This window comes from Bactrocera tryoni, chromosome 1 (assembly GCF_016617805.1).
Source record: "Bactrocera tryoni isolate S06 chromosome 1, CSIRO_BtryS06_freeze2, whole genome shotgun sequence".
NCBI lineage: Eukaryota > Metazoa > Arthropoda > Insecta > Diptera > Tephritidae > Bactrocera > Bactrocera tryoni.
The window spans coordinates 15,962,766-15,989,271 of record NC_052499.1 but is presented as its reverse complement, the minus strand read 5'-3'; the positions used below and the strand labels follow the sequence as shown (position 1 = coordinate 15,989,271).

Sequence of the window (26,506 nt, the reverse complement as noted above, 5' to 3'; positions counted from 1 at the left end):
ATACGTCGAACAGTTGGGACTAAAGTCATTGTGAAATCTTTAGATGCAGCTTCTAAGCGCCTGATGGAAATCAAGGTCTCCATGTCGTGTGCCTATCCACGATTAGATGACCGGTATCAGTATGTGTGTTCAGCGTCGTTTAGATGAGGTTTGCCACCACTGCTGCCGCATTTTGGTGCTCTTCCTCTTCTCTGGCTTCTCTCTGTAGCGTTTCTAGACACTGCCCAGGAAAATCAACCATCAAATGCTAACTTTAGCCGTGGTAAAAGACATCAAAAAAGTCCACAAAATAATTTTAAATGTCGGTAAAGTGACGTTGTAGAGATAGCAGGTGAGTATGAGAAAGTTTTGTGCAAAGTGGGTGCTTTTAAACATAAACAACGACAAGTTGATGATTCGTAGTAGTCTTTGGAGATGTTCAAATGTAATAAACCCGAATTTTTGCATTGATATGTGACAATGGATGAAATATGGCTCCGAAGTCAAATCGACAGTCATCCGAGTGGACTGCACACGATGAACTCGCTTCAAAGCATGAAAAAACGGAACAGTCTGCTGGCGGGTTTAGGGCGTCTGTATTTTGGTATGCACATGGAATAATTTTTATTGACTATCTGAGAAAAGAAAGGCTTATCAACAGCGACTATTATAAAGCATTATTGGTCCGTTTGAAGAACAAAATTGCCGTAATACGGCTGCATTTAAAGAAAGAGAAAAAGCAGCTTCGCAAAGACAATGCACCGTTGCACAAGTCAGATGTCACGGTTTCACAAGTCAGATTCAAATTACTTCCGCATGTAATGTATTCTCCAGCGCCTATTTCCTGTGCGCAGATCTGAAAAAAATGTTCGCTGGGAAGAAATGTTCGTCGAATGAAGATGATCGGCGAAATCGAGGCCTATTTTGAAGCAAAGGACAAACCGTGTTTCAAAAATGGTATCGGAAAGTTGGAGGGTTGTTATAATCAGTGTATTACCCTTGTAGGGAACTATGTAGAATAGAAAAAAGCGAATTTGGACAAATAAATGTTATTTGCTATGATAGGCTGGGGACTTTTCAATTGACCTTTGTAAGAAGTTTTTTTTTCAATGACGCCTTGCTTTCAAATCGATATTGTAAAGTTGGTGAAACAGTGTATTTTTCTCTCCATGTGTCGCTCAAGCTGTTGGAAGAGTCAAAGTAAGCTAACTAAATATCAATATAATCTTCTTTCTAGCAAATAAAGCTCCTTACGCTCAACACATAAATTAAAAATTTCTCATATTTACATTTTATATTTTGTTTTATTTTTATTTTTTATATATTTTTTTGTTTTCTTTATTCACTTATATTTTACATTATTCACAAAATTACAAAGTTTAGAAACCATTAGCAAAAAAATTAAGATATTTTTATTTTATTTTTACTCTTCACTTCTTATTTGGAGGTAAACGAAAAGCTTTAGACGTACATTTGGGGCTGTTGTTTTTGTTTTCGTTCTGCCTTTGTTCGGTTTATCTAGATTTGTGTTTGGAAGTGTGTGTGTGTGTATAAAGCGTTGCAGAGCCTAATGGGTGGATATACAAATGCAACAATAACAACAAACACAGCGTTTAGACATACATACATATATTCTAAATAACAACAACAACAATTGTAAATGCAAAGAAACCGGAAAATAAAGTGAATAGCAACACCAGCAGCTTGCAAACCGTTAGTTGGCCGCAGCAACAGTGGAAAGGCGTTGTGGCGAACACTAGCGAGGGTGGGGCGTTACAGTTACATACGAGTATTTTGTGTAAATTTTCATTTTCTTCAATTCTGCGATATGTTTCAAGACATTTTCATTTGGTTTACTCCTATTTTTGTTTTTGTTGTTTTTTTGTTTTCTTTTCCTTGCGGTCACAATAAAATATTTGCGCTACAAAAGCAGGTTAAAGCGTCAATGTTGATATTCCCTAAATGTGTGTGCTGTTTGTGAGTGTGTGTGTGTGTGTATGCTTGTGTTAGTGTGTGTGTTTGTATACGGCGTTGTTGTACAAAGTCGTCTTATTCAAGACGTTGTTGTTGTATTGCTGTTGCATGCATTGTAGCTGGCACTCATGTTAGCGTTGGTGTATGTGTCTTTTTGTGTTTGTGTGCGTACAACTTCAGCACTCTGACGCCTGCCTGGGATTCCAGCATTATTGGGCGCCCAAGTCATCGTACTTCTTGAAGATGATGTCATAGACGATGTCAAGCAATTTGTTCCAGGCTTCCGCTTGACGCTCATTCAAATTACACGCTTCGCTCAGCACCTCCACAATGGCTTCGCGCAGTTCCTGCGACATAAAATGGAATGAAATTAAAACAAAATGTATAAACGAAAACAAAAATTGTTAATTTTTATTTTGCAAAATATACAAATACATTTGTATGTGTATGAAATTTTTTTCGATTCGTAATCTATACACTACTTTCTTTAAAATCAATTTTTCTTTGTTAAATGTATTTATCAGATTATATCAGTCATATAAAAAAATACAATCCTATTTAAAATAATTTTTAATATTTTTCTAATTTTTTAATGTTTATAATTAATTTTAAATTTATTAGTTTTAGAAATATATTTCAATTAATTTTTAAATTTGCTTAATTGCTTTAAACATTTAGTTTTAATTAAATATGTTTTAATTTTTTAGTTTTAAAAATTAATTAGTTAAAAAAAATAATTTTAATTTTTTTTTAATTAGTTTTTGATTTTTTAATTTAATTTTTAATTTTATTTTAAATTTACTTTTTTTTTGTTTTAATTTATTAATTTAATTTAATTTTTTAATATAACTTTTAATTTTATTTTAATTTAAATAATTTTTTAATTTTTTTTAATTAGTTTTTGTTTTTTAATTTTATTTTTAATTTTATTTTTTTATTTTAATTTATTAATTTAATTTAATTTTTAATATAACTTTTAATTTTATTTTAATTTCAAATTTTTTCTTGAAAAATTCATGGGCTAATACATATGTATGTATGTACATAGTAAATGCACTTGTATAAAAATTTTTCCAATATATGATTAATACTTTATTTATTTCAAAATTACTAATTATATTAAATCATTTGTTGTAGGCTTAAAAAAATTTCCTAAAACAAAATTAATTAGTTCATTTTAATTTATTATTTTTCACATTTTTTTATGTAATATTTAAATCTTATAATTTTAATTTTATTAATTTTTAATTTTTTTTACTACTTTTCTCTTTTAATTAAGTTCTTTAATTAGGCATAATTATTTGTAAATTTTGTTAATTTTTTAAATCATTTTTATTTTTAAAATAATTTTTTAATTTTTTAGTTTCCAAAAATTAAAACTAGTTTAAGTAATTTAAATTTAATTTTTTTAACTATTTTTTAATTACAAATAATTAAAAATTTATTTTTTATTTTTTTTTGAATATTTTAGTGTACAAAAATTAAAATTTAATTATCGAATTTTTTAATATAGAAAGAATTCAATAAACATATGTTTGTTTATTTTTTTTTTAAATGAATTATGTACATATGTCAAATTAGAACAACTTAATTGAAATAGAAAAATAGTAAAAAAAATTAAAAATTATTTAAATTAAAATTATATGAGTTAAGTTCATAAAAGAAAAATTAGAATATTTTAAAACTTTGTTAATTTTTAAATAAATTTTTATTTTAAAATAATTTTTTAATTTTTATTTTCCAAAACTTAAAACATAACTTTAATTAAATTTAATGTAGTTATTTGTTTATTATTTTTTATTTTTTCCTTTAAATTTTTTTTATTTTTTAATTTAATTTTTATTTTTTATCTATATTTCTTTAAAAACCTATAGGCTAATATATGTACATATGTACATGTAAATTTAAAATATTCAATATTTGTGATAAATACTTTAGTTTATTTGAAATTCATCAGAGCATATGAATCTTTTTTTTATTAGATTTATGTTTAAAAATTTACTGTTTAATATTACCTTCTATATATAAACAAAAAATTTAAATTAATTTTTTTTTAATTTAGTTTAAATTAATTTCAATTTTATTTAATAATAATTGTTTTTTTGTTATGTTTCATTTTAATTCAATTATTTAAATTTACTAATCAATCTTTTTCAATTTTGTTTATTTTTAATTCATATAGTTTTTATTTAAGTCAATTCTTATTACTTTTAATAATTTCATTTAATTTTTTTCAAATTTTATTTTAACTAGTTTTGAAATAATTCTTATCATATTTTTTTCCTTAGTTTTCTCAAGTGTTAAATTTTTTTAAACTTGTCGATGCAAATTCATTTTTTTTATAGTTTTAGGTTTAAAATTTACAGAGTTAAAATTATTTGATTAAAATATAATTTACTTTTTTTATTAAAATATAATTTAAATTTATTTTTTCAGATTTAATTTTCAGTAGTTTTTAATAATTTTTTTATTAACATTTTTACATAAGTTTTTTCAAGTTTGTAAATTTTTAATAGTATTTTTTAATAATTTAAAATTTTTTTAATTAATTATTAATTTTTTCTAAGAATTTTTCAAATAATTCTTATCCTGATTTTTTTTAAGAAAGTGTGTGGGTTTTAAAAAAAATGTTGTTAATTTTAAATATTTTAGATTATTTTTTAATTTTAATTTTTTTTGTTAAATTTATTAGAGCAAATTAATTTTCTTACTAATTTTAGGTTTAAAAAATTTTTAGCTTTAAAATTATTTTATTAAAATATAAGTTTAATTTTTTATTTCAAATTTCATTTCAGTAGTTTTTAAATAATTTTCTTCGTTGAATTTTCTTAATTTTGTAAATTTTTAAATTATTTTTCAACTAATTTTTATCTTTTCAATTAATTAGAATTGTTTATTTTTTTTTTTTAGTATTTATTATTTAAATTATCAGAGCAAATTAATTTTTTTTATTAGTTTTAGGTTAAAAAATTAGCTGATGCTAAATTTCTTTGTATTCGTAAAAAATTAAATTTTATTTTAAATAATTTTTTTAATATTATTTTAAGTAAAAAAAAAGTAGTTTTTAAGTAATTTTTATCCTTAAAAATTAGTTTTAAAATAATTGTTTTTTTTTTAATTTTTCGGAAGTTTTCAAAAATAACTTTTATGTAGATGATATTAATATAATTTTACTATTTTTCTTTATCAATTAAGTTAGTTTAATGATACATAATTCATTTATAAGAAAAATTTTTATTTTGCTAATTTGTGAAAGCAAAATAATTTATTTTCAAAATACTTTTTCAAGTACTTACAAAGTACGATGGCTTGGCAATGTTATGGCGTTGCACATGTGAACTGGCAATTCCCTGCCAGATTTCTTGAATCTTTTGCAGACCACCCTCTTCCTCCAGCTGGCTGATTGACTGATCGAAAGTCTTGATAATGCGACCACAGTGAGCACGGAAACGTGCGCTGTTCTGTAATTAATTAAAGAAAATTATTAACCTAAAATTATGATAGAAAATAAAGGTCTTTCAGATATTTTAAATCAACCAAAACTGGCGAAGTAGCTATGTATATTTAAAAGAGCTTTACTAGTCAACTTAAAACCGTTGATGTCAAATACAAATTTATAATTCTTGTCTCCATTTTTTGTTATTTAAAGCCAGTGATTCTGAAATATTTTTTCAGTTAAAGTTTATTATCGATTTCCAAATCAATTTGTAATAATGACAACCAATGTTGCTTTTACCTGAAGTCGACTTAAGCTATTTTAATAAATTTTCATAAATACACCTATCTAGATACTCACATTCAATTCCGCAATTGGCACATCTCGGAATGGGAATTTCTCCAAATTGGACGGATATTTTGTGAAGAATCTGATCAAAATCGCCGCACCGGAATCAGTTGGCGTAGCAACTGGTATGGCCCAGGTCTTCTTGATCTCAGCAATATCCTCAGCGTTCAATGCCATTTTATTATAATAAAATTTTGCTTTGGTTTTATTCTTACAAAAGAAATTTTATTTAGTAAAGCTTAAGCTTTGGCTTGTCTTTGATAGTTTCTGCAAAGGAAAAACGCATAAATTTATTAAAAAAAAAATTAACAATCGATAGTAAATATAATAGTCTAAATTTACGTTGACATATTGGCACATGCTCTATCTCGCTTGCGAATTATTTTCAATAGCAATAGATGTTTGTTTTTGTTGTACATTTTTTCTTTTATTTTTCTGGTTCTTGGCAGTGATGCGCTCTTTAATCGCGTACAAAAATCCTTTTCGTGTATTTTCACTAATTGATGGCGTAATACAAACAGACGAGCTCAACAATCGAAATGCCTTTACCTATACACACACGAATTTTCTCGGAATTCACAAATCAATTTGTGTGCCCTGTAGGAAAAAGTATACTTATGATACTAGATTATCCTTATGTACGAATGCAAAAATTCAAACGATATTTTCAAGCCATCTAAGCAAAAAAAAAATAATAATAATTTTCCTTTACCCACCCTAATATACATGCATATGTATATGTGTATCGAATCCACTTTTAATCACTTAGTCCGTCTATCACTTGACAGCTTGTCAGAGGCAAAGTGCACAGAGGGAAACCGCAAGCTCAACCAACAAAGTTACGCTCGTCGGCCGTAGCAACTGACTTACACTGTTTGCTAGTTGGTAAGCTCTTTGGTAAACATCTGTTGGAAGCTGTCTCCAGCTGGCAGACAATGAACTTGTTGCGAACGCTAGCTGAGGGGTACGAAGGGCGGAAAAAGCAAGCAAATGGCACAAATGCCATAGTAATAGCGCGGAGTGACGGGGGAAGCAAGCCGAAAGTTTATAAAATACCTCAGTAAATAATTCAAGTGGATATGATAGCATGCGTAAATCACGTTACGTATACGCCATGTAAGTCGCATGATTTCAGGCTTTATGTTGGTGCCTGTGAGTGGAAATTCAAGGCAATTGAAATGGAAATATTTGTGTTTATCTTGTGCTAGATCGTATTTTATTACTAAATGTTGTATGAAGCGTTTGAACATGAGCTTTACCTGTATTTTTCTATATACATATATTTTTTTCTTGACGATGAAGCGCAATAAATTAATTAAAGATTTTTTCTACTTTCTATGGAAAAATTTAATTATTTTATTTGGTTGTTTCATTACAATAGACTAGCTGTAAAGGTTAGCTATATTTTCACATTATCAAGGTTTAACAAAGTTTTTATGGTCAGTCACAAATCCGTATACATTGTTTTTAGGGAGATGAGAAGCATTTTAGATCTATATCTTTTAAGATTTTTCTAATGTAATACGAAATCGGCAGTTTATTGAACTTAGTTTTCCATATAAGATGCCATTTGAAAGTTATTGCACTTTTGCATATCTTTTTAAAATGAAGCAATCTTCTTGCGCCCTGAAGTATGCTTTGAGTATGATTTTTTCATGGCATCTTCATAGAAAAATCGATTTTCGATTTGAATAAAAAAATCGATAAAATAAAAATACCGATTTTCGATATTAAAAAAGGCTATTTCAGACTAAAAAAAAAAATGATAATAATAAAATGAAAAAATCTAAAATCAATATCGATATTTTGTATTTTATCGATTAATCGAAAATCGATAAACGATGTTTAAATTTTATCGATTTTTCAAAATTCATATTATTTTCGGTGCGAAAAATACAGGTGCAAAATTTAAAACCGTTACTAAGAACTTCAAAGACTAGTCTCATAGATGTACATATGTATATAGACAGGCCAACGAACAGTTGGACGAGACTTAATGTATGCTATTTTTATTTTATCGATTTTCGATTTGATTAAAAAAATCGATAAAATAAAAATACCGATCTTCGATATTAAGAAAGACTATTTCAGACTAAAAAAAAAAAAATAATAATAAAATAAAAAAATCTAAAATCGATATCGATATTTTTTATTTTATCGATTAATCGAAAATCGAAAAACGATATTTAAATTTTATCGATTTTTCAAAATTCATATTATTTTAGGTGCGAAAAATACAGGTGCAAAATTTAAAACCGATTACTCAGAACCTCAGAGACTAGTCGCATATATGTAGACAGGCGAACGGACAGACAGACAAGACCTAATGTACTCAGCTCATCATGCCGATCATTTACATAACATTACCTAAAATGTAAAATAACGTAACATCACTTTTAATAAGTTTACAGGCGTGGGAAAACGATATAATAGACACCACTCAAATTGAAACGAAATTTGTGTTTTGGTTATAAAATGGTTATATATTGGTTATATCTAACTGTGGAAGCTGAAAATTGCTTACTACATATGTATATGTATGTAACATGATGTAGTGTATTGTAAGGAATAAAAAATTCAAATTTTTTTGATAACACGTTCTTTTGCATTTTAGGTGACGATACCATACTTAATTGGATCTCAGGCGTTTAGCTTTCGGCTTGGCAAACTTAGTATACGCTGTTTGGGGTATAAAAATGAATAGCAGAAAAATTTAACCATTTTTACGACACTAATACCTCAAAAAATATCTGAAGTTCTTCATGCCTCTAGACTAGAATACCACGTTAATAATCTGCAACATTTTCAAGTTTATTCGATGAATAGTTTGGGAGATATAAGCGCATTTGAGATTTGGAGATTTTTTACCTAGCGTCGGTGTAAAATTTTTATTCGAGACGTTTGGAACACTCAAGTTGAAGGTTTCAAGCGATCTTCTTAGAAATATTTATAAGGTTTAATCGAAGAAGTCAGAATTTGGAAAATAGTCTCGATTTTTTAAGCGTAAATTGTTTCACAAAAAACTGATATTTTTTTGGGATAACGCCATTTTGTCAGAAATCAAAATTTGCAACTAGCCCTTCAGTTGTTACTTGTAAACATCTATTGTTATAATACTTTTTTTTGCAGTTTGGATTTGAGATTATTTTAAGCAAAAATATCTTCTTCACTACATAATAACTTTTTTTGAAGGTGCTCTTGGAGATCGTGCACGCGATCAAGGGAATAAATTTGTTCTAAATGGATCGCTGATTACACTAGATAACAGTCATTTTGCGACTGTTTACGACAAGATTGTTGTAATTTTAAAAATGTTTGTAATAAAAACAAAAAAAAAGTCATTTTGCGACTGTGATGTTAGAGGCTCTTTCCGGTTAAATTTGCCTTACTAAAACCGAAAATGATAGTAAAAATTTCCTAATGCGTAGGATATTCTGCGTTGTAGGCAAGAAGTCAAACCATCACCATATACTAAAAACTAAAGTAACGGTACGTGGTGGAAAATTCGTAATTAGGACACCTCAAATCAGATCTCTTAGCACTTCAGACGCAAATTTTCCTTAAAATTTGTTGAATAGTGTTATTAAAGTACATTAAATTTTGTAATTGTGCATTAGGTTCATAATTTATTAAATTAAATGCCCGTTCAAAAAAATTTACTCAGAAGGATGAAGCTTTTTCCTGACCGCCACTATGTCTCTAAAAACACACAAATCGGTACATGAGTGAGGAGCATAAAAAGGTTTTTTATTTTTTTTTTCAATTAGTATTATTTTTTCGAAAACACTTCTAAAAATTGATATTAAATATTTCAAGTTCCGTTTAGGTTTACATTACATTTTAAATAGTCGAGGCATCTCAAATAACAGCAACTGTGATATGACTAAATATTATGACTACAAGCAATCGCTTCACACTGCAAGTGTTAATGTCCTGAGGGCAACAAATAGTATAAACATATGCAAGTCAAAGTATTTCGTTGCATAACAAAAAGCCCTGCTATGTATAAGTAGATACTACACTTTGTTTGTTCTTTGACTTCCAACTTCAGCTAAGCTTCATTACTGCGTTTGTTGAGTTGTTTGTATGCAAATTGGCATGGTGAGGCAATATATACGTGTGGAGTGTATTTGTATCAGTGTTGGGTCTCACGAGAGTACGCAAAGTTTTCCATTTCAAAATATTGATGGGGTTTCAGGTTATGACTTTTATTTACCAATTTATAGCTAAGCTCTTACTAACTTCTTAATTAACGCTCTCGGCGGTTATTAAGCTTGATTGAAGGCTATTTAATTGAGTCGTGGCTTATAGTATTTATTTATTATTTGAGCTGCTCTATATTGTAAGCTCTCTTCAGCAAAGGCTAGCCATTAAATCGACAATAATGACGTTGTCTAACATCGCTGGACACACAATATAGTAGAGAGTACTAATTGTGAAGCATTAAAAACTTTCCAACAGAACATCGAACGCGAGAGATCAGTTCGAAAAAGATGCTTCTTCTTGGATAAAAGTCATTCCATATATTAACCGAAAATCCACGAATTGCACAACTGAATGCGCTTATGTCGACATCCACACTTGCTTAGAATCACATATCTATATCTGCTGCTACAAATCATCCCAACGCTTAACTGGGGCATCCAATCAGGCGGAAGGAGCGTGCATTCACTGCGCTTATAATTAAATTATGCACAGAGGTTGGCAGACAGGCCAACTCGTCGGCTGGAAGAAATTGCATTGCGAATGAAGAAATCACAGCTAGCGGAATGATCAGAGAGCTTGCAAAATTGAGTTGGCACCGAATTGTCGCAGTTCAATGCCTTAATATGCATACTTCAGTTAGCGTCAAAGCTGTGCAGCTCATGACGTTTGCCATGAAAAATTTATGAAGTATTTGACTATTGATTTTGGGCAAGTATTTGCAGCGCTCGAAATTTAGGTTAACAAGAGCTTATTGTGGCAAAATATGGAATGATTATTTTGCTATATTTTTATTTTTGTGTTTAAAAAGTCAAATAAATCAAAGTCCATTATTTTTCCAAAAGTTCGTTGGTTATAAAAAGTAGCTCGAAGTATGGACAAAAAAAACCTCATAGGCTGGAATTTTATAGTTCCGTTGAAAACGCTGCTGAACTGCCAGAAAATCAAGCCAGTTCAGAAGCGGTGGTAAGAAAAGTGAATCACTCACGAGAATGTCAAGATGTGATTGACTGTGGTCGAATCACTCTGAGGCGGCACAATCTGTGCCCAGGTCAGAATTAACGGTCGGAAAGATATCGTAATACATATATTGTGACAAAAAATCACTTTTTGGGAAAAAACAAAGAGCGTCATCATGCTTTTTGAGTGGCTTTGGCGTTAGTTTTTTTTAGTTTCGGCTCGTTTTTCCCCTCCATTCAGATGATTGTTGACTTGCTTGCATGTCAAACTCATAAATCCATGTCTCACCTGCAGTTGTAATGCCCTTCATGAATGTGGGATCACAATGCGCACGATCAAGCAAGTTCAAAGAAACCTATTTACGGTACTCTTTTTGAAAAAAATTCAGCTTTATTGGGACGAGTCGAGCAAGAACGCGTTTCATACCCAAAATATCTGCCAATATCATTGGGATAGACCTCCAAGAGATCGATCTCTCAAACACTTGCCTGACGACTTTCAAGCACCATATACCTCACTTTTTTAATATTTTCATCAGTTGAAGAGGTAGAAGGTCGTCCATAATGAAGCATGTCTTGAACGACAACGACCGTCTTTGAAGGCTTTGTACCAGTCGTAGGCCTGTGTCTTTCATAAAACTGAATCACCGTAAGCCTTTTTCAATATTCCCATCGGTTCCGCTGACGAAATTTGGTTGGAAATACAAAATTTGAAACAAATTCTTTGATTGATATTTTATCCATTGTAAAAATCTCAACGCAATATTGTGGTGTACCGATTTAAGCAGCCACTGTAAACAAACTTGTTGACAGATCACGTCCATAGCTGTTATGGACAGTCCTACCAACTTAGCAAAATACATTTTTCTTTAATAACATTTACCCGGGGATAGTAATTACAATTTCCGGGTGCTTCTTTGTTCCAATGTACGCTTGATGGGACTGGCAGCAGCTCTTCTATGGCTCCAAACTCTTAATTCGAGCTTCTCTGTCAATAATTGTATTGTTTGCAAGCTTAGTTGGAAGGTTCTATTAAGGGACCAGGGCTGGTAACCAGACTGTTCCGGATATTCCGGATTTAATTTTGCATGTATTCATACAATTAAATTTCATAAAAAAATAACGATTTCTGCTTTCTCAATGTCTGGTTACCAGTCCTTGTCAGCTGAATAGATTGTACTTAATAAACATCAACTAATTGTGTGACCGGCCAATATGCAAGATTAATGGAGATGTCCGCTTAATAGAGCATCCATTTAATAGAGTTTTCAATGTATTTTTTATCTTATTATTTTTTTTTACTATTCTGTCTTCTAAGTTGGTTCGAACTGGACACAGTGTTCTAAATTTTGCAAAAATCAGTTCAATAGTTTAGGAGTCCATCGCGGACAAACAACGTGACACGTAATTTTTATATACAAGTACAAAGATAATCAGCATAAAAGGTTGTGGCGATTTAGCCATGTCCCTTTGTCCGTATATACGAAAACTAGTCCCTCAGTTTACGAGGTATCGATCAGGAATTTGGCGCACTTCCTCTTGTCCCCAAAAAGCTGCTCATTTATCGGAACAACCGATATCGGAGCACTATGGCTTTTAGCTACCATACAAACTGAACAATTGAATTCAAGGCCTTGTAAGGAATTTGGAGAAGTTAACGTTTTTCCATATTTCGCTTTTTTATTCCATTGGAACTTGTATTTTTGTAGAAGTTTAGTATATTGTTTCCTCTAAGTGCGGACCAAGTAATTTCCGCACTAATGCCATATGGTATTACATAAATTCTAAGGCATAATGCTTTCAGCCATAAATAAAATCCTTCATCCTATTTATCTTGCGCTTTTACGCATATTGTCCGTATTTCTTTCATTTCCTGCAACTTGTGAGGCATATGCCAGACAAGGGCCGATATGTAGCACACATACATATGCATAAGTAAAGAGATAAATTGCAGAAGGCCATGAAAACATCTGAGATATCCTGTGCGGTATGTGAGGATTTACAAACACCCAGTTATGTGTGTGCATATTTCAGCGTCTTCGGCGCGCTGATTTCGCCTGCAGCGTAGTAAGCTTTACAACACATTTCATTTATTTATTTATTTTTTCATTTTGTTTAACTCGCTTGGAGGCGAAATATTGTGAGCGTAAAGTAAAAAGCATATGTTGTTGCAGTTGCAAACGTAATATGCACCGAGATGATTACAAGGAGACGTAAACAAAAGCAATTGGTAATAGGTAAGCGATATGAACTTGTGAAACACCAGCATTAAGTGGGATAAGTGTAACGGCTGAACTGGTAACCAGAAGTGGAGTAGTTTAGAGATATATTTTGCTGAGTGAAACAAGCGGGGAACATAAATTTTTAAGGGGGAGCGTTATTTATTGAACAAAAAGAAATATAAAAAAAAATCGATTAGCTTACAATGCTCCTTAGAGACTTTTTTCGAAAACCTAACTCTGCAACAAAAAAAAAGTAAAAAAAAAATTTTTTTTTTGCGCTCTAGAAGCGCACATCTCTGTAAAAAAAAGCCATAAAAAGTTACTAGTTCCCGCTATGGTACCAAATATACTAGTTTCTTTCGAACTCGTCTCCTGCAGAATTCACTGCTTTGTTAAGTACTTAAGTATATATAGATATGCAAGCCTGTCAAAAAGCAATCCGCGCTTAAGTGCATCTGCCATATGCACATTAAATGCATTTCCTTTCGTTTATTTGTTGTTGTAGCCACATGCATAGCATTGTGGCTGTCTCTCTACGAATGCAGGTAAAAACCTCTTGAAGCTATACAAAGCACCACAGCAAATAATAAAAAGGAAAACGAAAGATATAGCACAAAAAACAAAAACGCTGCATACAAAAACAAGTAATGCAAAGAATGCAGCCACAACAACCACCCGCTGCAACCACAACAAGCGACAGCAACATTACCGTCAGGCACAAGGACACACTTTGCAGAAATCTATAAAATTTAAGTGCATAAATGTCTAGCATATGTGGCATTCCGGTGTAGTTCCCGCTTTGCTGACATTTCACTTTCGCTTTTCGAGGACGTGGCACTTTATAAATGTATGGTTTATAAATACATATGTGTATGTTACATATTTTAGATATATGTACATATATTTTTTTTTTTTATTTTTTGTAATGCATTTTTCATACAATTTATATTTTTCAATTTTGTATTTTATTATTTTCGTTTTTTGTATTTTTGTGTAAATATTTTTTGCTTAAGCTTTATACATATTTTTTAATTTTTTATTTATTTGCTTTTTCTCAATGCATTTTTCATACAATTGCCATTTTTCAATTTTGTACTTAATTATTTACTTTTTTTGTATTTTTATATTAATATTTTACGTTTAAATTTTATAACTATTTTAAAACCTTTTTTTTAGTTTTTATTTATTTAATTTTTTTCAATGCATTTTTTACACGATTTATATTTTTCGATTTTGTAGTTTATTATTCCGTTTTTTCGTATTTTCGTATTAATATGTATTAATTATTTTTATTAATATATTGTAAATATTTTTATAATTTTTTATTTATTTAATTCTTTCCAATGCATTTTTCAAACAATTTGAATTTTTCAATTTTGTATTTAATTATTTGCTTTTTTTGTATTTTTGCATTACGCATTTATGCTTTAATTTTGTTGCCATTCACGCGAACAAACTGTTGTTGCGCCTTAAAGTATGCCTTCACTTGTATATTAAGACACTTTTGCGCTTCACACGTGCACGCACATACACATATATGCATTTATTTACATGAAATAAACTCAGTGCACACACATAAGCACAACAATATCGCTGCTATCTATTTACGCCGTTCTCTCTGACAACGGCCGCACTGACAGGCCCCTTCAATTGCGCCACGCTATCCACCCCCCTTTCTGTGTATCATATACATATACACATATATATTTATTTACTTAATCTATCGTCACTTTTGCTTTTTGCTTGCGTTTTGTTTACTCTTTTGCTGCACTGCCGCTCTGCTGTGCCATTGCTTGCCACCGTGTGCCGTAATTTGCTTAATTTCTTTTGCCTTATCATTTTCATATCGTATTTTACCTTCAATTATGCCGCGTGTTGTTATATACTATGTTTCTAATCAATTTTATTATGCGTATTTCTTATTTGCATTGCTTTCCTTCATTTATTTTGTTTTGTTGCGAGTATTAACGTCCAGTTGCGTTCCTTTCGTATGCTAGCAGTAAGCAACTAACTATTTGTTGTTTAGCTTTAAATCCATGCACTATGTTCGGCACCACTACCGTCTACAAAGTTCGTCCGCACTCGTTTTCATGTAAATCATCACTGATTTGGTTGCAATCGAAATTGTCAATCGCTCAGCGGAGCTTCTGGCTGTGCACTCATCTCTCAGCGCGCCAATGCAGAGCGTTTGTTGTAAACTTTCTGTTCTTGTCTATATGGGTTAGGGTTACCAAAGGTTTTGCAGTGATTATTAAACAAATTATTTACGTTTGGGGTTAATTTGGGGGCAAAAATGTTAAAAGGGCACAGTGTGATGGCTTTAAATAAGACGAATTTTTAAATGAAAAAAAACAAAAATTAAAATAAAAAAAGATTTCGACATTTTTTCAATTCTTTTTAGAAATATTCCACAACTTTTCAGCAAACACAGTAAAATTTTTTAAGAAAAAATTAAAAAGAAATCTATTGCAGAAAGGATTCGGGCCATCTACGTAGATGAAGCCCAAAAAAATCGCTACTTTAAGATATTCTCCGTAAAATGACCTGCGGTCGAAAAAATAATCAAAAAAAAGATGAAGAAATGGCAGAAAAAAGATATTTAAAAAATGTTGAATTTTATAGAAAACTTTTTTTTTTTGTAGATTTACGACCGTCTTTTTGATCCGTACTTAGGAGTTCTGGTCATCATAACGAATAAGCGTCTCTTGCAGTTCAAGGAATTATTCATGGTCTCAAGAATATTAGCCTATTTATCTAACCTACCCAAAATGTTGATCGTTCTTGACCGCCAAAATTCAATTTAATTTTTGATCTGATCTAAAAACCGGTTCCATGGTATGGAAACCTATATGCTGAATATGTCGAAAATATTTGTAATTCGTACAGATCGGTTCATTTATGGCCGAGTAATCACTGCAGAAACTTGGAGTCATGTAGTTTCGAGAAATTCCTTGAAAGTCCATTAAATTTTAAAAATGAAGCAAAATTTATTTTTTATTACATTTTTTGTAAATTCACGTATTTGGTAACTCGGCCATGAGTTTCTCTGCTTATCTTGATGCTTAGATAACCACCTCAATTTGACGCTTGCTGAGAGCATGAGAAAGAGCGTAACTATTTTATCAATGCCGGCCCATGAGGATGTGTGTAAACATGTTTGTGGTCTATGTGTGTGTGTGTGTGCTTTTTTTTAACTATTTATTTGACAGATAAGCTACTAATATATTAATACTGTGTGATATCTCTATGAAAGACAAGCGCGGTACTTGACTTTATATAAATCCATTACATTTGACAGTTGGCCACAGGCAGTTATTACATATATATACATGATATGTATATATCAAGTACTCATATGTATGTATGTACGTAAAATTGAAATACATTTTGTTTACAATTTGTTGTTTTATTGTTGTGAAAGGCGCCAAATATTTGCAAGCTACCCTGTACTACGTTGCCAAGGAAGTACTAGCAAGCAGAGCACTTGTGGGCAAAACATTTTGAAAAAGTGGGCGTAGCTTCACCCTCTAATAAGTTAAATGTGCATATCTCCTAGACCACTAAAGCTACAATAGCCAAACTCGCTTCGGACAATTTTCACCGCGATGTCTGAATTTGGTATGACTGCAAAACTAATACAGCTGTGTGAGCTGACGTTGAACAATACCAAAAGCTCCGTCAGGATCGGGAAAGACTTCTCCGAGCAGTTCGATACCAAACGAGGTTTCAGACAAGGCGACTCCCAATGATGCGACTTCTTCAATCTACTCTTAGAAGAAATAAATCGAGCTACAGATCTGAATAGAGAAGGTACAATGTTAATTAAAGTGTACAGCTGCTGGTGTACGCCTATGATTTTGATATCAAAGCCATAACTTTGAAGTCGTAAATAATTTCGCCTATGTTGGAACCAGCCTTAACACCAACAACACCGTCAGCCGTGAAATTCAACGTAGAATAACTCTTGCCAACAGGTGCTACTTCGTACTGAGTCGGAAATTGAGACCTGAAGTCCTCTCTCGACGAACTCTATAAGTCACTCATCATACCCGTCCTACTATATGATGCAGAGGCATGGACGATGACCACATTTGATGAGTCGGCGTTACGAGGTTTTGAGAGAAAGGAATTTCGGAAGATTTGTGGTTGGCAACGGCATAAAGAATACCGCAGTCGATGGAACGACGAGCTGTACGAGATATACGACGTCGTGGATATAGTTCAGCGAATTAAAAGACAGGGGCTACGCTGGTTAGGTCTTATTGTCCATATGGATGAAAACACTCCAGCTCTGAAAGTATTCGACGCAGTACCCGCCGGGGAAGCAGAGGAAGTGAAAGACTTCTACACATGACTCCATCTTCCGTTTAATGAATACTTTAGCACTTATTCAATGCAATTACAGTTTTTTCGCACCTTTATTTGTTTTGCGAATCTCAGCGATTTGCTAGATAAGCGTTTTTCTAGGCAGCATTTATTATGATGTTAGCATTTCCTGCTGCCGCGCGGCGTCTTGTTAATTACTTAGTGCTAACTGCTTGAATTGGCGTGTGCAGCAATTATATAAACACTTGCGCTTCGATATATAATCTGTGCTTATATGCATAACTATTAAGAACTTTGTTTGCAAAAAAAAAAAAAACAAATACCAAAAATGCGATTGAACTTTGGTATATAATCTAACATACTGATTCTCCATAAGTATGGGTGTGTGGAAAGCTATCTAATTTATACAAACACTTATTTCCATATGTTTTCTAAGTAATTTTAAAAATATTTATTAGTATAAACATATGTATGTATATCTAAGCACAAATAAGTGGAGATATTGTAGATAAATATGCTTTGTACACTACCCTGTTCTTATGGCAATAAACAAGTAAATACTCAATTCTCAAGTACCACCTGTAGGCAATGTGCTTTATGCAATAATACATACATACGTATTTGTATCGTATATATACATATGTATATATATTTATATATACGTAAATGTTTTTCAGCGTGCTCTCCCTATTGGCACACTACTTGCCAATTGCTTGGTGAGCATAATTGTATCTTTCTCTCTGCTTGAGTAAACAAAGCTTTGCGGAGAGCTTTTCCAACAACGCAAAGAGTGTGAGAGCAAACGGAAAACATGATATTCAAATTCTGAAATAAGTTGTAAACAAATTATGACGATGAAAAATATTAAAACAGTGCTAAAAAATAAAAAAAAAATTAAAAACAAAAGGAAAAAAAAATTATCAGAAATGCAGTAAAAATAATAATTCTGATATTGAAAAAATTACAAAACAAAATTAAAAAAAAATACAAAAAACAATTAAATAAAATTACAAAAAAAAACACCAAAAATGTCGAACAAAAATTAATAAACTCGAAAATGGTGGCAATGCGTTGAACGCCGATTGCTTATTTCGTGTAAAGAGACAGCTTTGACAATAATATCAAAATGTTAAAAATTGTATATTTTTATTTTTTAACAAAAAATCAAGCATTTTTCGAGCTTAGCTGTAAATTTTATAATATTCTTAACAAAAAGTGGCAACCTTGAGGCGTTTGCTTTACAACGTTAAATATTTTATTTTAATTTTGCCAATAACGGTATATTTAAGGAAAATACTTAATTTTTAGTTCTAATTAACAACAATTTTGAAATATCATAGCCTGGAAAACAAGATGCATTCATCAGATCATAATGGAGATTAAGAAACGGCTGCTGTTGTTGTAACGATCGTCTAGTCCCCGTTAGGGTGGCAAGGTTCAGATAGCTACAGTATTGAGAACGAAGCTGCGCGAGAGTCACTCTCGATATTCGCGGCAACTCGAGCTCTTCGCCTGCATCCACAGAGGGAGTCGGTGAAGGTTTTTATGGCTCCACTCTGAATGGCTCTCAGAACATGTCTGAACTGAGTCGCGTCCGAAGTCTGCCCAACTATTGTCCTATGTTGTCGCCATAGTTAAAGAAGGACCTCTTGATGCTCCTAGGATTCGGCTCCGCTCCAAGCAAGAAGTGTTTTCGTAGAAATCAACCATGCAGTCGTCAGCTTGAAGTAGAACCGCCTTCTAGAAGCATCCAGAGGCCCTTCCTTAACTATGTCGACGACAAAGAACTGACTATCATACAAACTGAGCGATCAAGTCCTTGTATGGAAAACTTCTTTTATTTGACAAGATATCTTCACGAAATTTGCACAGCCTCTTATGGAAGACAATGATATAATCTCCGAAAAAAGTTTGCAGATCGCACAATTATAAGGTATAGGTATAAAAACTGCCCAATGAAAAACCTGAAACATTTCTTTTATACATTTTTACGCTATAAAAAGACGCTATACTTATTTCCGAAATTTAAAAAAAATTTAAATATCGTCACTTAATATTCAAAACAACGTATCATCAAAAAAATCGAAATTGAGTTTTTTATTGCTTACGATTCACTACATCGTATCGAGTAGGCGAAAAAGTCTTTTCGCATTTCTAATCATACTTCAACTTATTTTTATTCATATAAATACTTGTATGTACCCATTTTTGTCGACCGCTTTTTTGCTATTTCTCCGCTCGAGACATTATTCCATCAGTGTAAATCGAAATTTCGAAATTTCCATAACGGAAGCGAGCGTACCATTGTTGTGCTACACGTAAACTTTACAAATCTTCCCTTTTTTATACCAAAATTTCAAAATGTAGCAAATTTCTTCATTGGTTTTACTCATTTTTGAACAGCCGTAACTTTTTTTCAACCTCCCCGAATTTGATTTTTTTGGTTAAATGAAGTTTAAAATCTCCCCTTTTCAACACTATATGTTATGACACAATGTGATTGGTAGCACTGGAGACATACAAAGACCGAAGATAGATACACTAGCTATAAATAAATATTTTTTTCTATATTTTTTGTCCAACATTTTTAATTTTATTTTTTTTTTTTTGATTTTTTGACAATATTAAGACATTTTCTTAGAAACAATGCGTTTGGCATTACTTCAACATATAACATATTCTGCTGTAAATAGTGGATTGAGTAACTTTTTATACTGTTATACTGTTATACTATAAGGTGTGTTCAAAAAGTATCGCGAATTTTGTGTTTTTTTTTTCAAAAATTATTTATTTATTCATGAATATCTATTTTGTCTCCTTCAAAGTAATCCCCATGAGATATTATACACTTATGCCAACGGGTTTTCCAATCTTCGAAGCACTTAAAAAAATCATTTTTTTTTATCTTCTTCTGCTCTCATTCGATGCCGTCTTTATCCCGTCAAGAGAAGCGTAACGTCGTCCTTTCATGGGCCTCTTCAGTTTAGGGAACAAGAAAAAGTCACAGCGGGCCAGATCTGGGGAATACGGTGGCTGCGCCATCATTAGTGTGTTGTTTTTGGCCAGAAAGTCGCGCACAAGCAACGATGTGTGAGCAGGGGCGTTATCGTCGTGCAAAATCGAATTTCGCGGCGACCCGTCTCATACCCAAATCATTGATAAAAATCGAATGGCACGAGCCAATCGATATGTTTAGGTCCTCAGCAACTTCTCTAGCGGTGATTCGACAATTGGCCAATACCATTTTCTCCACTTCATTAATTTTTTCGTCTGTTGTTGAAGTGCTCGGGCGTCCGGCACTTTATCCGTCGTTCACATCTTCTCGGCCTTCTGAGAACATTTTGTACCACCGATAAACGTTGCTTCGGTCCTAGGTAGCTTCTCCGTATGCCACAGTCAACATTCGGAATGCATCCACGCACTTAATTTCGGTTTTCACACAAAATTTGATGCAGGTTCTTTGATCCATTTTTTGAATAGGTAAAAATCGAAGACGATCCAAAACACGTGCAAGCGAAGCAGCTGTCAACAATTAAATGAACATTCAAAATGGTCGAGCTTGTCGGCATAAGTGAGTGACATGAGTACCAACATAACGCCACAAAAAATTCGAAATTCGAATATACGTAACCCGCGAAAATTCACAATTCGCGATACTTTTTGAACACAATACTGTTATCAATTTGCATACATAAACTGTGCGCTTTAGTCCGGGAGTGCGGTGAAAGGTTATCAGAAATCACTAAGCCAAATAAATAAATTTGCTTTTGAGAAGTCACATGTTAATAAAATCTATAATATTATTTAATTATCGGAGGCACATACATATGTAGACAAATATAGAAAATTTACTTTTATGATTTTATTTGCTCAATGACTTAACGAAATCTTTATGGCCTGGAATATCGTTGATTAAATGCTTACTTGCAACATGCTTATTTATTTTTTTATTTTTTTATTTATTTTTTTCTTTGTGTAAGTAATTTTTGTGTCACAAAATGAAACGAAAGTCACAGCAATAAATATAGAAAACGCGACAAATAAACGAGCTCTCTTCCTATCAATTGTCACTTGTTTTTGCTTTTGCCTGCCGCTGACAGCTGCGACATGAGCACAACAATTAAGACACATCTTCAAAGGTCAGATGTTGTGTAAGCATTTTTTTGTTGTTGTTGCCGGTTTTTTTTTAACAAAAAACACGTGGCAGATACACTATTCATCGCTTCATAAATGTAATGAAAACATTGCCACGCTCTTAGTGCCCTATAAAAATCATTTGCAAGCGTTAACAAGCGAAGTGAAGTGCTGAAATTGCTGAAAGTTGTTTTTTCAACGGAAAACGCGAAATTGCACAATATTTTAATTAATTAAGTAATAAAATTTGAATTGTGCACAATCAAACACGCTGTCGGCTCAATTAAGCTGGGAATTCGTCTGAATTACAAATACACTATAACTACAATGCCGTAATTAATAAATGCATAGTCTTAAAATAAAGACAAAAGTTGTGAAATGGCGCGAAGTTAATAAGAAGCGAGAAAAATGGTACTTTCGCTGCATCAAAGCTTTAATACACTTCGCAAATATAATACTTTCCATATAAGAACTTAAGTTGATTTGTTCAGTTTGTAGGGCAGGTAGATGCTATAATGCTTTAATTAAAAAAAAAAATTGTTGGGAGATTATACTATGGCTCAAGCAATTATTCATGCTAAAACTCATGAACATATCTCGACAAATAAAAAAGTCTTCTGTGCAAGCACTTAACCCCGAGTGTTCAGTTTGTATGGCTGCTATATGCTATTGTCAACTGATTTGAACAATTTCCAATCAGATTGCCTTATTGTCTTAGACAATAACTCAACTCAAATTTCTTGAAGATATCTCATCAAATAAAAAAGTTTTCCAAACAAGCACTTAACACCGAGTTTTCAATATTAGAAATTTGATTAAAAATATGCCTTTAATATTATATATTTAATTTTTTTCATAAATGCTATAATAAATAACCTTTACAAACCTGAAAAAGCTTCAGTCTCTTTAAACTTATTTTTAGAAACCATAGGCTCTCTTATACTCTTAAAATAGAAATATATTTTACATCAACTTTGTATACTTAGAAGGAAATCAGTGGTACTTTTCCTGCAGTTTTTCATATAATTACAGGTAATTGATAATTTTTGATTCTCTGAAATAAATATACATACTATTTATAAATAGGTATACTCAAATGTACTCATATATTAGGGTTATCCAATTATTCGCACACATTTGGTGTAAATATTCTACTTGTTGTTTTTGGATGGCTAATAAATGAGTTTTGAACGAAACGTCCACTTCAAAGTAACCTTTAACTCTCTAAAAGCCTCCAATCATTGAAGTTCATTGATATTATTGTTAGATGCTGCAGAGCTTTCACGAAATACATATGTTCAAAAGCGTAAAAATACAGTTCAAGTTTCGTTTCGGCAATTTCGATACAATAAACATTAGGTCGCAGGAAAAACCCCATTTATTACATATCTATTTTGATCTTGAGGATGCACCATCTAGAAGGACTCTTGAAGCCGGTGTGTATAAAGTAAAGCGTTGTAAAGTCGAATGCTCTCAGAGCTGAAGTGTTTTCATGTATTCGGACGACGTGACCTAAGCAGAGTAGCCGCTGTCCTTTAATTTTTTGAACTATGTCAATGTAGTCGTATATCTTGTACAGCCCATCGTTACCACTGCTCAAAGAAACATAAATCTTTCGCAGAATCTTTCCCTCGAAAACTCGTAACGCCGACTCATCAGATGTAGTCTTCGTCCATGCCCCTGTACCATACAGCAGGACGAGGATGATGAGACGATTGGCTACTCAGTCTGTTGGAAAAAGTTATTCTTTGTTGGTTTTTGAGTGTGTCATTATTGCGGAATGACTGGATTTGCGATGATGATGTGGAAAGGGAAGGATATTTAGGGAGTAGAGGCCTTTAAATGGTAGGGTCAGGTGTAGGTTGCATAACTGTTGGTACAATAGTACTAACATTCGAGTGACTTATAAGTATTTGGGATTTGGGATCTTGAGTTTGTCTGTCTGTCGGAGTCTGGGTTTTCTGCTTACAAGGCATGGGTCTCTGAATGCATTTTTGAAAGAAAGGAACCTATCTGATAGGTTGGGATGTTTTTGTGTAGCCCAGGTCGAGGACTGTGTGGATGTAATTGCAGAATTCCCGTTGTACTCAGATATTAGGGATCTGGTGGTACGGGGAATAGCTGGACTGATGAACGTTTGCTTCTTTTATGAATGGGCTGTGCGTATTGGGTCCAACCCCTGGTCATCAGTTCAGAGCAGTATGGAAGTTCAACTGGTAGTAGCTTCGGCTACGAGCTCTGACCGAAGACTTAGTTCCGACATGATCAGAATAAAGATCAGCTGAACAAATTGTGTGATAAGCTCAAACAGATGAGGCCAGAATTCATCAATGGAAAGGGTGTAGTGTTCCATTAGGATAATGAAAGATCTCATTTATTGATTTGCCAAAAGCTTTTGCAACTTTAGTGGGATGTTCCACCAACCCCATAATATTCCCCGCGCTTTGCACCTTCGAACTATTATTTGTTCTGATCTCCGCAACATTTTTTGATGAGAGGATCTTCACCTCAAATCAAGACGTCAAAGGTTTTAACATTTTATTATCGTGTAGTCAGTCTCTTGCCCGAAAGATTTAGTGGGTTTAAAAAGATGAATATATAATTTTATAAAATGTTTTACACCACAAAAAATAGTATTTAAATTGCACTAAAAAATTAAATTAAAATATCTCACAATCATCAGTGTCTCGCTTGATTCCTGTCATATTACGGTAATTTTACATAACTACAAAATATAAAGTGCAAATTCATAAAAAATTTCTCAGGTTTGAAACACTACCGCATCTTTAAACAAAGTGTTCCACGATTTATGCAAACAAGGCCGTGGAGATAAAACCGGCGCCCGAGCATGATTGTGGCGAATTGTTGGTGAAGAAATTTAGTAAAACATTATTTTAGAGCATCGGACCCAACGGGAACTCCGGATTCGTGAATTATTGTCTCCGACCTCCTCTCTTGTCCCTTGCACTGTGTACAAATGATCACTTCTAATTTTCGCTTTGGTCAGATTTCAGTACTCTCTTACTTTTTTCACAAGATTTCTTTCATTTTAAGTAACTTCTTTTCACACTTTTTGGTAAAAAAAAAACACATCAAAGTTTTATATTTCCATTACACAAGCAAAATATTTAAATATTTATAACGAACCAACACAAAAGCTTATGTTCCATCCACCAAAAATTTCTTTTATAATATCTGTAATTCACAGAACGTATTTTTAAACTTTAACACGCTGTTGTTTGTGCAAAAGCGATAATTTTGTATTGATAAACCGCAAGCATGTTGATGATGATAAGAGTTTGCCAACAGAATTTAAAAATAATGAAATTTTTAATATTAACAAATATATTTTGTATGTCAAAAATCGCAAAATAATCCGCCACAATACCTTTTAAATCTTTACACTGCTCAGTAGTCTGCACTGAAACCCAAAGACAGTGGCAACACTTTGCACAAATTCAAATTGCGTAAATTTAGACTGTAACGTCCGCACTAGTTCAACGTAGAGCTGATACTGAATTGCGGTGAGTCGCAGCGGTTTAGTTTTAAATTTCCGCCCGCTGCCGGTTCCTAGGTCTAGGCTAATAACTAGCGGCCAAAGCAAGCGAAAAAAAGATCAATCAATCGGCGGAGCGCTTGTGAAGCGACAATTAGAGGCGGCTGATACTCGTAATCGATGCCGGTGCGTGTTCAATCGCCTGCTGTTTGTTGTTGTTAGCGTAAACGCTATAAGCCACTGTGGCTTTAATTCTCACACCGAGCGTACTCGCTCTCCGGCTAATAAAAATTACCACTCATTGGAAACAGTTGTGCCCCCACTGCTGCTTCGGCTTTGGCTTATGCCGATTAATATTCGAAAACAGCTTTTGAATACACGCGTGCGTTTAATTTCTTTTCTGTTATAGAATATTTGCCTTGTCATTGCTTTTTTGCTGTGTTCATTATACATACACAGACACCTGCACCCTTTAAAAATGAGCTCACCGTTTTTCCAATTTTTTATATTTTGTCGTAAATCTTCTAACGTTTGTTCGCAATAATTTGCGTTTTTGTTGCCAAATTAATGACACCAACTAAAGAATAACAACACGAAATAAAAAATGGAATTTTTGACAAAATAGGTTTCTATGTTTCCAGCTGGCCTCGTATAGATATACATATACTTGTATAAATATACAAACTTGTATGAACATTAACATATTTTTTAAGTTTTTTTATTATGACACGAAACTTCAAGTAAATGCGTTATTTCACCAAAATTAATTGCAATATATTTAATATCATTACAACAAGAAACAAGTAAGGAAGGGTTAAGATCGGGTGCAACCGAACATTTTATACTCTTGCAACTTTCAAGAAACAAAGTCAGGGAAATACTTTAAGGTGTAAAAGCAATCATATAGAGTAAAGTCAGCCGGATGTTCGAAAATCCTGATATTAGTTATATAGGTGCTGACATAGCCCAATTTTATTTATATTCGACAAAAAGATACACTGTTATAAGTAAAACAAGCTCTCATATTTTCGTTGAGATAACTCACATATCGGCCGATATATGCGGTACATATTCACACGGAAGTTCGAAAATCTTTATATTAGGTATACGGGGGTCAAGAGAAGTATTGTTCCGATTCAACCCATTTTTGACATTCAGACATACCATTTTAAGCGTAGGATTATCCCTTAATTTCGGTTATATATACACGTTGGCCGACACTAGTAGTTTTTAACAGTACCGTTGTATGGTGAATGAGCTGAGTTAACCACCGATTTCATCCATTTTCACACTGTTATTTGGTTGTTGTAGCTTACGTGGTTTAGGAGATAAGTACATTAAAATTTTAGAGGGCGGGGTCACGACCACTTTTTGAAAAAATTTTGGCTACAAGTGCCTCTCTGCGATACTCTGTACTAAGTTAGAGTTT

The 26,506-nt window shown here is 32.4% G+C and overlaps 2 protein-coding genes across 3 annotated transcripts in view; one reads left to right on the top strand and one right to left on the bottom strand.

The window, feature by feature from the left end:
* Positions 1 to 26,506, top strand: part of LOC120767250 (F-box/LRR-repeat protein 7-like) — a 407,584-nt gene that overhangs the window by 263,791 nt on the left and 117,287 nt on the right. The gene's annotated exons all lie outside the window — the stretch shown is intronic.
* Positions 1,488 to 25,106, bottom strand: LOC120767304 (cytoglobin-1-like). 2 transcript variants are annotated; one of them, XM_040093198.1, is made up of 4 exons: positions 24,970 to 25,106; positions 5,750 to 6,004; positions 5,250 to 5,414; positions 1,488 to 2,300 (listed from the first exon to the last, which is right to left on the bottom strand). In XM_040093198.1, the coding sequence occupies exons 2-4, from the start codon at positions 5,912 to 5,914 to the stop codon at positions 2,163 to 2,165; spliced, it is 468 nt and encodes a 155-aa protein (XP_039949132.1). In that variant the 5' UTR covers positions 5,915 to 6,004; positions 24,970 to 25,106; the 3' UTR covers positions 1,488 to 2,162. The 2 variants fall into 2 exon arrangements, with proteins under 2 accessions (XP_039949132.1, XP_039949143.1); XM_040093209.1 differs by lacking the exon at positions 24,970 to 25,106 and adding an exon at positions 14,979 to 15,230.

Bases quoted from the DNA above. Each gene is read 5' to 3' on its own strand.
- LOC120767304 (XM_040093198.1), bottom strand. From the start codon at position 5,914: ATGGCATTGAACGCTGAGGATATTGCTGAGATCAAGAAGACCTGGGCC. The intron at 5,415-5,749 runs GTGAGTATCTAG...AATTAATTACAG, and splicing joins TGCCAATTGCGGAATTGAAT to AACAGCGCACGTTTCCGTGC. The intron at 2,301-5,249 runs GTAAGTACTTGA...TTTATGTCGCAG, and splicing joins TTGCCAAGCCATCGTACTTT to GAACTGCGCGAAGCCATTGT.